This window comes from Lacerta agilis, chromosome 9 (assembly GCF_009819535.1).
Source record: "Lacerta agilis isolate rLacAgi1 chromosome 9, rLacAgi1.pri, whole genome shotgun sequence".
NCBI lineage: Eukaryota > Metazoa > Chordata > Lepidosauria > Squamata > Lacertidae > Lacerta > Lacerta agilis.
Genome location: NC_046320.1, coordinates 70,278,020 through 70,292,252, shown reverse-complemented (window position 1 = coordinate 70,292,252; position 14,233 = coordinate 70,278,020). Strand labels below are relative to the sequence as shown.

General features: G+C 48.5%; 1 protein-coding gene across 1 annotated transcript; it reads right to left on the bottom strand.

The window, feature by feature from the left end:
* Positions 1–1,405: 1,405 nt before the first annotated feature.
* PRADC1 (protease associated domain containing 1) lies at positions 1,406–13,844 on the bottom strand. The gene is made up of 5 exons (XM_033160251.1): positions 13,775–13,844; positions 10,087–10,187; positions 7,911–8,020; positions 5,497–5,664; positions 1,406–1,962 (listed from the first exon to the last, which is right to left on the bottom strand). Exons 1-5 carry the CDS (start codon positions 13,833–13,835, stop codon positions 1,842–1,844), a joined length of 561 nt encoding a protein of 186 aa, XP_033016142.1. The 5' UTR covers positions 13,836–13,844; the 3' UTR covers positions 1,406–1,841.
* Between the last annotated feature and the right edge of the window lie 389 nt (positions 13,845–14,233).

Sequence of the window (14,233 nt, the reverse complement as noted above, 5' to 3'; positions counted from 1 at the left end):
CTAAGCCCGTGGGGTGGAGGGGGACAGGCAGAAGGAACCCCTTGACCACCTTTTCTCCACTTGCCTGGGTACAGTAAAACGATTTGCAACGCAAAGAGTGGCTTTTGTGTTTAAGCGTTGGGAAAGGGGAATAAGGGAGGGGCTCTTGCAAACTTTTCCAGCAGGGGGCCGGTCCACTCTCCCTCAGACCTTGTCGGGGCCGGACTATATTTTGGAGGGGGGGGGAATGAACAAATTCCTGTGCCCCACAAATAACCCAGAGATGCATTTTAAATAAAAGGACACATTCTACTCATGTAAAAACATGCTGATTCCCGGACCGACTGCGGGCCGGATTTAGAAGGCGATTGGGCCACATCCGGCCCCCGGGCCTTATCGTTTATTTACACATGTTCTTGCCTTTTGTTCTGGGCCAAAACTGAGGAAATGTATTTCCGCAGGGGCAAATGTCACGTTGTGCACTTAGCTGGGAAGAACCAGATGCACAAATGTAAGATGGGGGGCACCTGGCTTGACAGTGGTAAAATATGAAAAGGATCTAGGGGTCTTAGTGGAACACAAGCTGAACATGAGTCAACAGTGTGATGCAGCAGCAGGAAAAGCAAATGCTATTCCAGGCTGCATCAACAGAAGTCTCTGCCTTGGTCAGACCACACCTGGAATACTGTGTCCAGTTATTAATAATAATAATAATTTATTATTTCTACCCTAGCCACTCTGGGAGGCTTCCAACAAAAGATTAAAAATACATTAAAACATCAGTCATTAAAAACTTCCCTAAACGGGGCTGCACAATTTAAGTTCTGGGCACCACAATTTATAAAGGATGTTGACAAGCTGGAAAATGTGCTGAGGAGGGTGACCAAGATGATGAAGGGTCTGGGAGCTGAGCCGTATGAGGAATGGTTGAAGGAGCTGGCTATGTTCAGTCTGGAAAAAGAATCTACCCAGCACTTACCAGCAGGGGGTGCCAAACTTGCTGGCCCTTTGGGCACAGTTTGCAAAGTGGAAAAACTATGCATAAAGTGCACACAAACCCCACAACCTATCTTACTGGGGAAGGGGGGCTGGTGTGGGGCAGCTGTGTGCCCGGGGGCACCGTGCTGGCGGCTCCCGGTCCTCAGGAGCCACACACGATCTGGGTCCCGGAGGTCTCCGCCTCAGCCGCTCCCTTCCCCGGTTAAAACAGAGTTTGCCAAGGGGCACATTCAAAATTCCGAGTGGGTGCCGTGGGAAGCCGTGGCACGGCCAAAAACAGAACGGAACGGGAGTCGGGACCACAAGAAAGCTGTGGGGATGCTCCCCCATCGATGGGGAAAGGTAACCTAAATCACCCACAGCCCCAGTCCTCCAAGAGAGAAGGATTTTGCCTCTCTTTCAAAAACAGAAAGCAGCACAGGTGCCCGATCCTGGCAGCCAATGAAATGGGGGCACGTTCCTGATCCGGTGGGGAGGAGGAACAGCCCAAGAAAGAGCAAACTGCCTCTGTTGAATCACAGGTTTTCGAAGGGATATTGTGCTGGAGCAGTTCATGGGTGGTACCTGGTGCCCACGGGTCCAAGAATGACTTCTGGCCGCGACCCTGGGCAGTTGTGCCGGGCAGGGAAGCCAGTGCCACACTTATTACGTAGCCCATAGGGCTGAATCGCCGTGGGCAGCTCCTTCGACCTACGAAAGAAAGCTACCCGAAAACGGCGGCTCCGATTCTTGGAGGAGGCGAGCTGATGGGGCGTCGAGGAGGTTGCTGGTTCGTAAGGCCCCAGCCCGGCTCCTTTCGGAAGGGCCGGCCGGCCAGTCTGTGGTCCGTCCTCGCCGGCATCCTTTGCCCCGCTCGTTCTCTGCTACCAAAAGGTCCACGGAGGCTGCATCAGTTCGTAGGTCGAGATGCTGGTGACGTTTACGGGGATGGAGATGACTGCCCAGGGGAGGCCGTGCTGCTCCAGGGATCGGCGGATCATGTACCTGGAAAGGGGGTGGCAAAGCCATAGTGACTGGCCGGTGGACACACCTCACCGCATAGTTAAACTGTGGAACTCCCTCCCACAGGAGGCAGCGGTGGCCGGTGGCCGGCTTTAAAAGAGGATGGCACAAACTCACGGAGGAAAGGGCTATCGGTGGGCCCAATGGCTGTGCTCTGTCTCCATCGACGGAGGCAGCGATTCTTCTGAATCCCAGTTGCTGGAAACCACAGGAGGCGAGAGGGCTCTTGTGTTCGAATCCCGCTTGCGGGATTCTCAATCTGGTTGGGCATTGTGAGGACAAGATGCTGGGCCGGATGGGCCATTGCCCTGATCCGGAAGCCTTTCCTTAGGTTCTTATGGACTAGCAGGTTGAACAAAGGTAAGTTTTCACTGAAACTATATCCTGTTCAAAATACAGAATGGGGTAGGAGGAGTGTAATCCTCCAGGCCTCTCTACCTGGACCTTGGGACTCTGCCCAAAATACACTCTTTGCCCCAGCCCTGCTCTTCGGCCTGGCTGGGATGCATTCTGGAACTGCAATCTTGCTTCTTCCTTGCCTGGGGGGGGGAAGATACAGAGATGTGGGAGTAGCATAGAAACCTCACACTTCTGGGTGTCTGGAAAGTTGCCGACAAAGGTGAGTGTCGCACCTGTTCCACCTGCCACTGGGCATTTGGTGGAAACAGAAAAGGGAGCACTTTCCTATTTTTATTACAGTTAAAGGAAAAGGTAAAGGACCCCTGGGCGGTTAAGCCCAGTCGAAACCGACCAAGGAGTTTTATTATGTGATTGTATTATAGCACAATCACATCTTACGTGCCTTTTAACGTGCACAACTTCAGCCAAGGCAGGATGCTGGAAATTATGCAAGTTAAATCCAAGCAAGGCAGAGAGTCTTTTTGTACCCGATTCGCTTGCGGTTTGCCCAGCGCGTAAAGAGCTTTGGAGGCCAGGAGGTCTGCTCTGCGCGACAGCCCTGAGATGCTCTCGCAAAGAAGAGAGCTCAATCGAAGGCAGTACAGAGCTTGGACAATGTTGAAAAAGTCTCAAGGACATATGAGATAAGAAAGGAGCAGAAGCCAGTTTCCCAGGACTGTGGGGTTTTGGAATTTGAAAGGGTGGGCGTGGGTTGAAAAATGAATGTTTTAATGGAAATTCTCTTTATGTTATGGTATTGACATATGGTTTGGTAATGGATAATGGTTAATGAATAAGAAATATAATTGTAGGGAGTATAGGAGGAAAGGGGGGAGAGCTAAAATGAAAATAATTACAAAATGGATTGATGTAAAGAAATTTGGAATTAGGCAATGGAGGTTCAGGAATATAGTGAATGCAGAGGATAGGTTATAAAGATAAATAAGATGTGTAAGATGAATAACTATTTAGTAAAAGATTTAAATAAGAAAAATGTGAGAAGGAGGAAAGGTAATATGGGGATTAATTGGCAATAACTGTGAATTAGGGTTAATCTGGAAATCAACGGGGGGGGGGGAATCGGGGAAGTCGGAAAAGGTAAAGATGATGTGTGCAAAGTAAGTGGTTAAATTGGGAAAGAATTGTTGATTACCCCAGTGAGAGGGGGGTTTGTTTTGTATGCTCCCCTTGGTGAGAGAAAGGGGAGTTTGGGAAAATTTAATCATGTATTGTAATTTGAATTTAATTGGAAAAACTCTTAATAAATATTATTTTTTTTAAAAGAGATGCTCTCTCAATATCTTGCTGGGCTGTCTGGGTTCCTGCAAGGACAACCCTAGTCTCCCAGAGCCCACCTTGCCCAGCAACCGATGAAAGAAGTTGAACGGCTGCCTGCCACAGATGCTTTAGCTTGAGATTCCTGCGCTGCAGGGTGTTGCACCCTTCCGACTGCAATTATACCTGGATTGCAGATCTGGGGCTGAAAATGCCCTTCTTTGCTCCTGATACAGATGGATTAAAGCTAACAATGATCCACATTCTCTCCACATGTTGCCCTGATGTTCCATAGTGCAGTACAACTGATCAATTTCTATTCTGGGTGCCCTTCTCCCTTTGCCCCATCTACATTTTCCCAAACCAACCAACCAACCAGGATCTCTGAGGCCTGTCAAGGTCTGACCAATGTTTGCAGGAGTCCGGCAGAAACTCGAGGGGCCACACTAAACTGGCCAGCCGTCTCCAGGTGGCCTGCAATTTCCCTTTTGTCCCACCCTGTTCCAGGTATCCCCAGTAAACGTTCTTGTTCCAAGTCAGACTCACGAAATAAACAAATGTGTTCTATCTCCACATCACTCAAGAGTTTGGGGCTGATGTTTTCCAGAGCTTTGATCCTGTTCCGGAACCTGCCAACCACTCACTCAGTTTTCCATTTTTATTTTTTTTTAAAAAAGGAACTGGTTTTGCTGCTTCTGTGTGCCAATGCACTTTTAAAACGGGTGAATTTCTGCATTCCTAAAATCTGGCAAGCTCTCCTCCATTCTCCCATTGTTAGATGGTTGTTGTTGCAAGGGTTGTTACTGCTGCCAGCAGATTTGCACACCAGCTCTCTGCTCTCAAATTTATTTATTTATTATAATATAGTTTATTAAAATTTCCACGAATTTCACATAAAATCCCCACGTTTCTTCTGTTTTATTGACTTCTCGTCCCCTTTTCTGTGGCTTTCTTTTTTAAATACTATCTCATTGCTGCACCCAATCTTCACTCTTTTTAGATCATAATAGTTACTGCACTCAAATATAATACTATGCACTTAAGGGGAGCCAAATATCTGGGTCTGGCTATATTTGTCCAGCTTCCTGTTTCTCACAGTAACTGACCAGGTGTCTACAGGAAACCAGTAACAGGACCTGAGCTCAAAAGCGCTCTCTCTCCACTTCTGATTTCCAGCAAACAGGTACTCAAGGGGCTATTCCCTCCAACAGTGGAGGGAGAACTCTGTTATTAGGGCCAGCACTGATAAAAAAAAAACATTTCTTTACCATTTCCAAGATTCTAGTCACAGGTAGGTAGCCGTGTTCGTCTGCCATAGTTGAAACAATTTTTTTTAAAAAATTCCTTCCATTAGCACCTTAGAGACCAACTAAGTTTGTTCTTGGTATGAGCTTTCGTGTGCTTTCGTATCTGAAGAAGTGTGCATGCACACGAAAGGTCATACCAAGAACAAACTTAGTTGGTCTCTAAGGTGCTACTGGAAGGAATTTTTTTTTATTCTGTTTCATTTCCAAGATTGCCTTCTGTTTTTACAAGGGCAGATCTACACTCATGGTTTTAAACGTTAAGAAAAAGTCAAGGGAAGATTCTGTTAACCGTACAGCCGTGTGACGTTATGTTTTAATGTCCATGGTGCGTAATTAAAATGTGACACGAGAGCAACCAGAAACCAGGGAGACGGCGGGGAAAGAAAGCAAAAGGGACTTTTATTGTCTCGACGTTTTAGAACGATATTTCTGATATCGTTCTAATAACGTTTAAAAGGTGAGTGTAGATCCAGCCACGGAGGGGATTTTGCCTGATCTCGGAAGCCTCTGCTTACACCAGCTCCAAGCCACTTACCCGTCTCTCCCGAGCAGGAAGAGAGCAGGGATGTCCGCCGTCCGCCTGGTGCTGTCCTGGATCATCTCCACGTAGGAGCTGTCGTTGTCATAGGCGTTGTCCGCGATGATCACCGCACGGCCGCCGAGTTCCTGGACGATGCGAGTCTTGGACAGGAATGAGCAGCCCCTGCCGGAAGGGCAGCAAGAGAGTTTCAAGTCCGGCGCCCCCGGGGACACTCGGATCCAAACAAGACAGGTATTGTTCCCTGCAGTGCTGTCAAGTATCCCGTTTCCCCCGGGATTCTCCCTTATTTCAAGCAGTTTCCCGCTGCTCTCCCTTATTTTTTTATTTCCCTTAATTTTCCCGTTTTTAATGGAAGCAGCTCCTCCCCTGCTGGCCAGGGACTGGGTGGGAAGACCTCGCCTACTTGGAGAGAAAAGCCTCAGCCCTCAAAGCAAGTGGGAGACGTTTCCCGTGCTTACAGGGGGGTGTATTCCTCCCCCTGCATCAGACCCTATCCGTTGCCGCCGAGCCCCTCAGCCGGCCAATAGGGTTAGCTGGTGGGCGGAGCCTGGCTGCCTTTGAGCAGCTGCTGTTTCCTGTCCTGTTTTGATGGGATCAGACAAGAAGACGATGGGGCTCCATTGCGCGGAGCACATGGCTGCCCTCCTCTTTGCTCCGCTCCGAGCCCGAGCCCGCTTGGAGTTTACATTGCTGCTCCGCCCACTTTTGCTTCTGGCTCCGCCCACCACTGACATGTGACTGTCCCCAGGATAGGTGAGACTGCTGATCCCTTATTTTCAAATCCGAAACTTGACAGCTATGGTTCCCTGTATAGGTAAGTTTGTAACGTATGGTGTTTTATTATTTGTTTTTTAATTGTTGGAAGCCACCCTGAGTGGGGTACATCATCAACACACTACCTGCAAGGGCACCTCCAGGCCCTCAATTTTTTTTTTTTTTTTGCAGGGGCGATTCAACCACATGCCATTAGGACCACACATTTAAAGCTGATTAAAGCGCTCTGTCCCCTGACTACAACATTTTTTTTTCATTTCATAGACTCTATACGCTCACCCATTGTAAAACGGTTTTCTAAAAACAGCAAAGACTATTAGTAAAAAAAGAAGAAGTTTAAAAGGTTTTTAAAAACAGACTAAAAACGCAACGGCATTCTAGGTATCTGCGTAGGCTTGTCTAAACAAAAAGCACCGCCTGCTGTCAACAGGCAAGGAGTTCCAAAGTTTAGATGCCACCTCGTTAGAAGATGGATTTCTTACAGTGCGGAGCGGATATTTCATGGCACCTGGAACAGTGCCAGTTGGGGAGATTAAAGCGGTTGAGTGGGTGAATATGGGGTAAACCAGGAAGCTCAGATGCCAATTCCTAGGGGCCCAGGTCCCTTTGGTGGCTGTCCCCCCAAAGTTTTTTTTTGCAAGTTGTTGCCTTCCTTCCTCCCTTCCTTGGGCAGCCACCTCCCCCCAGCCAGGTGCCCCCCTCTTTTCCCGGCTTGGGGAATAATAGAATCCTAGAGTTGGAAGAGACCCCAAGGGCCATCCAGTCCAACCCCCTGCCAAGCAGGAAACACCATCAAAGCATTCCTGACAGATGGCTGTCAAGCCTCTGCTTAAAGGCCTCCAAAGAAGGAGACTCCACCACACTCCTTGACAGCAAATTCCACTGTCGAACAGCTCTTACTGTCAGGAAGTTCTTCCTAATGTTTAGGTGGAATCTTCTTTCTTGTAGTTTGAATCCATTGCTCCGTGTCCGCTTCTCTGGAGCAGCAGAAAACAACCTTTCACCCTCCTCTATATGACCTCCTTTTCTATATTTGAACATGGCTATCATATCACCCCTTAACTTTCTCTTCTCCAGGCTAAACATACCCAGCTCCCTAAGCCGTTCCTCATAAGGCATCGTTTCCAGGCCTTTGACCATTTTGGTTGCCCTCCTCTGGACACCTTCCAGCTTGTCAGTATCCTTCTTGAACTGTGGTGCCCAGAACTGGACACAGTATTCCAGGTGAGGTCTGACCAGAGCGGAATACAGTGGTACTATTACTTCCCTTGATCTAGATGCTATACTCCCATTGATGCAGCTGCTGCATCACACTGTTGACTCAGGGAAGGGGATGGTTGCGCCAGTTGTGTGCAGCAGAGGAAAGTGAGTTTTGCAAAAGTGTGTGTGGGGGGGTGAAGTCTGGGTGAGGGGGCGCCACCCCAATATTTTGTTCAAGTTGGCGCCTGCGACAGGCAAACTGGGTCCTGACTTATTAAGGGCTCTGTGCGCAGACTTTTGGAAAATGCGTCAAAAAGTGTGCAGGTGAACAGGCGACTCGTGGAAAGATTAAAATGCACATGAAAGCAATCCTGTTAATTAAAAATGTAGTCCTCGAAAACAGCCCGGCCCTCTTCCGATGCAAGGAGACTCACCCCCGCTCCACCAAGGCGATCTGGCCTTCGATGAAGACCCCGTTGTTCAGAGCCCCACAAGCCTCCGGAGGGTCTGCCGGGACCAGGTAGATCTGCTGGTATCTCGTGTTCTTGGGCAGGCGAAAGAGAGGCAGAAAGAAAGCAGAGGAAAATTACAACTTGCTGAATATCTCAGACAGAAGCTCCGGGGCTTCTTCCTGTCTCCTTCTGACACCATGAGAATGTTAGGGTTTTATCTAGCCTCAGCTGCTACAGCTTGCTATTATGATTAGTATAAATCTCATGAGTGTCTGAGGGACTGAGTGTGGGAATGGTAGACTGTCTTATCTCTTCCATGTTATTAAGTGTTGTTATTCTAAGTTTGAGTTTCACTTCTGCTGCGTCGAAGTTTGTTCTTGTTCTGCCAGAGCTTGGAGAACAGAAACGTGGAAAATGGAGTCTCTGCATATACTGTAGACTGTAAACAAATGTAGTTTAGTTCTACGGATGTTTCCTCCTTCTTGCTGCGTGATGCTAGAAGACTTGTGTGCTCTTCTCATAAGAGAAGGGTCACTCTGGGCTGAAGGAACATGCCAGCCAGAGAGGGCCTCCTGGGAGATGCTCAGGGGTCTTGGAGTTTGCTGTCTCCGAGAGAGCGCCATTCCCAACAGAGAACCCAGTGTAGCACGGTGGTGAACTAGCGTACCAATGCCAGGACGCCTGCGCTACTAGCTACTGGTGTGTTGTTTCTGTTTTTGCAAATTATCTCACTTGTTGTTGTTCAGTCGTTCAGTCATGTCCGACTCTTCATGACCACATGGACCAGAGCACGCCAGGCATGCCTATCTTCCACTGCCTCCTGCAGTTTGGCCAAACTCATTCTAGTCGCTTCGAGAACACTGTCCAACCATCTCATCCTGTGTCGTCCCCTTCTCCTTATGCCCTCCATCTTTCCCAACATCAGGGTCTTTTCTAGGGAGTCTTCTCCTCTCATGAGTTGGCCAAAGTACTGGAGTCTCAACTTCAGGATCTGCCCTTCCAGTGAGCACTCAGGGCTGATTTCTTTAAGGATGGATAAGTTTGATCTTTTTCAAACTCACTTATTTAAAGCAATTTTTGCCATCATTAGGTTATGACTCCTCTCACACACATCCAACCATGTGAAAATGTCCCAGTGTCTCAGGATTTAACACTTCAAGTATTGGATGAAGTGAGCTACAGTGGTGCCCCGCTAGACGAAAATAATTCGTTCTACGAATTTTTTCGTCTAGCGGTTTTTTCGTCTTGCGGAGCGGCAATGACAGCCGCGCTCCGCTAAACGAAAAAAAAAAGACGAAAATTTTTCGTCTTGCGAAGCAGCCCCATAGACTTTTTCGTCTTGCAGGACAGCTTCCGCTAGATGAATGCCGTTCGTCTAGCGAGTTTTTCGTCTAGCGAGGCATTCGTCTAGCGGGGCACCACTGTATTGTTAATGGAAGCTTACGTTCTAATAAATTTGTTATCCTCTCTGTTACATTTTAACCCCCCCCTCCAAAAAATGAAGACTGTTTTGCAGTCAGCGTGTCGTAACGGTTAGAGCGCTGGACTCAGACCTGGGAGAGCAGGGTTCGAATCCCCAACCCGGCCATGAAGCTCACTGGGTGACCTTGGAGTCAGTCAACATCTCTCAGCCTAGCCCTACCTCACAAGGTTGTTGTGAGGATGAAATGGGGAGAAAGAGAAGATATACACCACCTTGAGATCCCTAGAACATAAAGGCAGTATAAAGGTAAAGGTAAAGGGTCCCCTGACCATTAGGTCCAGTCGCGGACGACTCTAGGGTTGCGGCGCTCATCTCACTCTATTGGCCGAGGGAGCTGGCGTACAGCTTCTGGGTCATGTGCCCAGCATGACTAAGCCGCTTCTGGCGAACCAGAGCAGCGCACGGAAACGCCGTTTACCTTCCCGCCGGAGAAGTACCTATTTATCTATTTGCACTTTGACATGCTTTCGAACTGCTAGGTTGGCAGGAGCAGGGGCCGAGCAACGGGAGCTCACCCCGTCGCGGGGATTCGAACCGCCAACCTTCTGATCGGCAAGCCCTAGGCTCTGTGGTTTAACCCACAGCGTCACCCGCTGTGATAAGTAATAAAAATAAATAAATAAAATGGCGTTGGGCACCGCTGGGAGGGGACAGGTGCCTGGTTCTCATACTTACAAACACCCCTCCAAAATCCTTGGCCGGGGTGGCAGTGAAGATGTAGCGGATATCGCCAGGGCTCAGCACTTGGAAGTAGAGATATTCCTGGATGTGTAAGCCTGCAGTGCCAAGAGAGAAAGAGAGTGTGGACTCTTGGGGCAGATTGTGCCCAAGGAGGCTCCCAGAAAACAGAGAAGAAGGGAGCACTGGGGCACACCGGCTATTTTCATTACAGCACAGTCGCATCTTGCGTGCATTTAACATGCACAATTTCAACCTCACACGGTTGGAGGCAGGCTGGTTGAAATTGCACAAGTTAGGTCCAAGCAAGGTGGAGAGCTCCACTTTTGTGTGTGTTTGTGTGCCGGGTTCATTTGCAGCTACCCAGCAAGTAAAGAGCTTTGGAGCTTTCTGCCTTGCTTGTGAGGCAAGGCCTGCTTAGCACGCTGGCTCTGAGATGCTCTCGTGAAATCGCACAGGGGCCGTTGTGAGTTCCTGCGAGAGCACAAGCAAGGAACAGCTCTTAAGCTCTCTGCAGAGGCTGGATGTCCACCTGTCTGGGATGCTTTAGTTGAGATTGCTGTATTGCAGAGAGTTCAACTGCATGACCCTCAGGGTCCCTTCCAACTCTGCAATTCTATCGTTCTATGATTCGTTCTTCCTCATCCACTAGGTTTGGCTCCACATGATTTTTGTGGGTACAGTGGAACCTCTGTTTCCGAACGTAATCCGTTCTGGAAGACCGTTCGACTTCCGAAACCTGAAACCAGAAGCCTCAATTCAATAGGGAAACTCAAAATGGAAGCTGTGTCGGACGTTTGGGTTCCAAAAACTGGAGCATTTACTTCCAGGTTTTCGGCGTTCAGGAGCCGAAACGTTTGAAAACGGAACCGTTCAGGAACCAAGGTTTGGCTGTATGTGGAAGCCTTGGAACGGAACCCCCGCGTAAGATGCGGTTGTACTGCATTTACCTATTTAGGAACCTGCTTTTGCATTTATGTCCCACAGTGATTTGCAAACTTACCATCTAAACGGCTAGAAAATAGTTGTTGTTTTTTTGAAATGCAAAAGCAAGAACCGAAGATAGGTTCAAATGAACATCTGAGGCAAAGAGACCTTTCCATCCAGAAAAAACTGCCTCCAGTTGTTGCTGGGCTAAGGGTGTGGCTATACCACAAACTTATATCGTTTTTATACCTGTGGTTTGGTGAGGTGCTGAGAATCCTCAGTCCTCTTCCCCTACCCAAGGTCACCTCGGCAACAGGGAACGCCTTTCAAACCAGTTTAGGTCTGTCGTGCAATAACACCTTTCCTCCTTTGACGTGATGATCAGGGAGGAAACATGGAGTAACACAGCCTCTGCCAGCCTGGTGCCCTTCAGTTGTTTTGGACTACAAATCCCATCAGCTGGCTGTGGCTGATGGGATTTGTAGTCCAACACACCTGCAGGGCACCAGGCTGCCAAAGGCTGAACTAATTAAACTTGGGAGGGTTTTTAAACACACACACACACACACACACACACACATACAGGTGAAACTTGAAAAATTAGAATATCGTGGAAAAGTCCATTTATGTAAGCAATTGTTTTCATTAGCTACTGGAGTTTAATATATGAGATGGACTCGTGACATGCAAAGCGAGATATGTCAAGCCTTTGTTTGTTATAATTGTGATGATTATGGCGCACAGCTGATAAAAACCTCAAAGTTGAAATGGTTAATTTGGGGTTCTCATCAGCTGTACGCCATAATCATCACAATTATAACAAACAAAGGCTTGACGTATCTCGCTCTGCATGTCATGAGTCTATCTCATATATTAGTTTCACCTTTTAAGTTGAATTAGTGAAAGAAATGAACCTTTCCACGATATTCTAATTTTTTGAGTTTCACCTGTAAATGTTATCAGGTGGCAGGCTTATCCACTTTCCTCCAGCCCAATTGCCCTATCCACAATTGCATTCCAGGGTCCAAACTCGACAGAAAATTAGCTGAATGCCACCTCCGGCAGAAACGCCAACGCGAAGCTGCCAACCAAGACCATTCATGACAGCGGCTGGGATTTTGCGGGTCTGTGGGATTGCCCAGAGAATCTCAGAGCAGCTCTGGAAGTCAAGGAAAGGTCCGGGGACAAGAAACAACAGTTCCCTGGCGCTTCCTTTTCTTCACGCTTCTTCAGGAGAAACACTGAATAGGATGATAACTGGAGGGGAAAAGAGAGGAGTCGATATCTGAATATATGACCTCCTCCATTGTCCGCCCCCTGGAATGTTCTATATCAACCCTGGGAGACCCATGTTTTTCAAGCCGGCCCATAACTGCGATAGAAAGAGGAAGAATGGAAATAATTTGCCTGGCCACATTCCATGCAACCGGCTGTTGCCACGCTGCAAATAGGAGACTTGGGGGGGGGAGGGGAAGCAAGGGATTATAAATAGGCTTGAGACTGCAAAGCCCACACACCATATACTCCGGAGCAGTTGCAAGAAGCTCGTGGGCCACTCTGGAAACCTGTGTCTTGCAAACGACAACCTTCCACGCCAAGTAGTTGAATAATCCCTGACTGATAGCCCGCCACCTTTTGAGGAAGTCTGTCCCACTGTCGAACAGCTCTTAGCTGCCAGAAAGTTCTTCCTAATGTTGGAATTTCCCTTTTCCTTTTGCAGTTTGAATCCATTGTTCGGGTCCTCCCAAACCCCACTGTCAAAACCTTGGGAACTATAGTTTGACCCACAGAACTACAGTTCCCGGCACCCTTAATAAAATTACCGTTCCGAGGATCCTTTGGGTGGGTGGGTGGGGAGAGAATGTGCTTTAAATGGACGGGGTCACAGTTGGAGGCAGCAACGCTTCTCAATATCCGTTGCTGAATCCTGCTTGCGGATTCCCCATAATAGGCATCTGTTAGGCACCTGTGAGAACAGTGTGCTGGACTGCATGGGCCAGTGGCCTGATCCAGCATGCTTTTGCTAGGTTTTAGACTGTGTGTATGCAGCTCCCCCCCTCCTCTCGAGAATGCCACTTGCAAAATTCACTTTTGTGAGTGCATTAAAAAGCATTGTCCTACACTGGCTCCCAGTACGTTTCCGAGCACAATTCAAAGTGTTGGTGCTGACCTTTAAAGCCCTAAATGGCTTCGGTCCAGTATACCTGAAGGAGCGTCTCCACCCCCATCGTTCTGCCCGGACACTGAGGTCCAGCGCCGAGGGCCTTCTGGAGGTTCCCTCGCTGCGAGAAGTGAGGTTACAGAGAACCAGGCAGAGGGCCTTCTCGGTAGTGGCGCCCTCCCTGTGGAACGCCCTCCCATCAGATGTCAAGGAAATAAACAACTATCTGACTTTTAGAAGACATCTGAAGGCAGCCCTGTTTAGGGAAGCTTTTAATGTTTGATGGATTATTGCATTTTAATGTTCTGTTGGAAGCCGCCCAGAGTGGATGGGGAAACCCAGCCAGATGGATGTGGTATAAATAAATTATTATTATTATTATTATTACAAGATTACTAAGGCTGGAGAAAGCAAACGCATGAAATTGAAAAGAGGAAGGAAGATAAGGATGATTCGAGCATCTGCAGGGGTAAGTTTAAGTTCTCACCTTCACTCTCTGCATTGGGGGGGGGGGTTCTGCCATGCCAGCTGCCAGCCAGAAGCTTACGGCCCAAATTAATGCACCAGCCCCAGGTTAGGAAGCCGAGGGATACTCACTGTGAGCGAAGGGGCCAAAGCAGAGCAAGATGCACAACCATCTGGGCCAAATGGGGAGCATTGCTGGGGGGGGGGGCTGCGGAGCCACAACAGCTTCCTGCCCAGGGCCACCTCTTGCAAGTGCTCTCTGGGCGCGCATCAGCTGTGGAACACTCTTCACACTGACATTGGGAGGGAAAAGCCCGCCCTCCAGCTTCCTCTCATTGGAGGAGCCCAAGCTCTTGACGATGCCATTGGTGGAGGGTTCGAATCCATCAGCTGCCACCCATAATGGTTTTTGTGTGTGTGGGAGATTCTACCAACAAGCTCCTAATAGAGAGGAAAGGAGAAATGGGGTTGGGGGGGGGAGAGAGAGAGAACAGCGAGAGGTTGGTTTGCTTCCCTTTTATGCAGATTGAGGGTTTGGAGTCATCGGAGCCTGATAAATAGATCGGAAGATTAAAGTGTCGTTCACTTTCC

Bases quoted from the DNA above. Each gene is read 5' to 3' on its own strand.
- PRADC1 (XM_033160251.1), bottom strand. From the start codon at position 13,835: ATGCTCCCCATTTGGCCCAGATGGTTGTGCATCTTGCTCTGCTTTGGC. The intron at 8,021-10,086 runs GTAAGTATGAGA...CGCCTGCCCAAG, and splicing joins AGGATTTTGGAGGGGTGTTT to AACACGAGATACCAGCAGAT. The intron at 1,963-5,496 runs GTAAGTGGCTTG...CCCCCTTTCCAG, and splicing joins TTCCTGCTCGGGAGAGACGG to GTACATGATCCGCCGATCCC.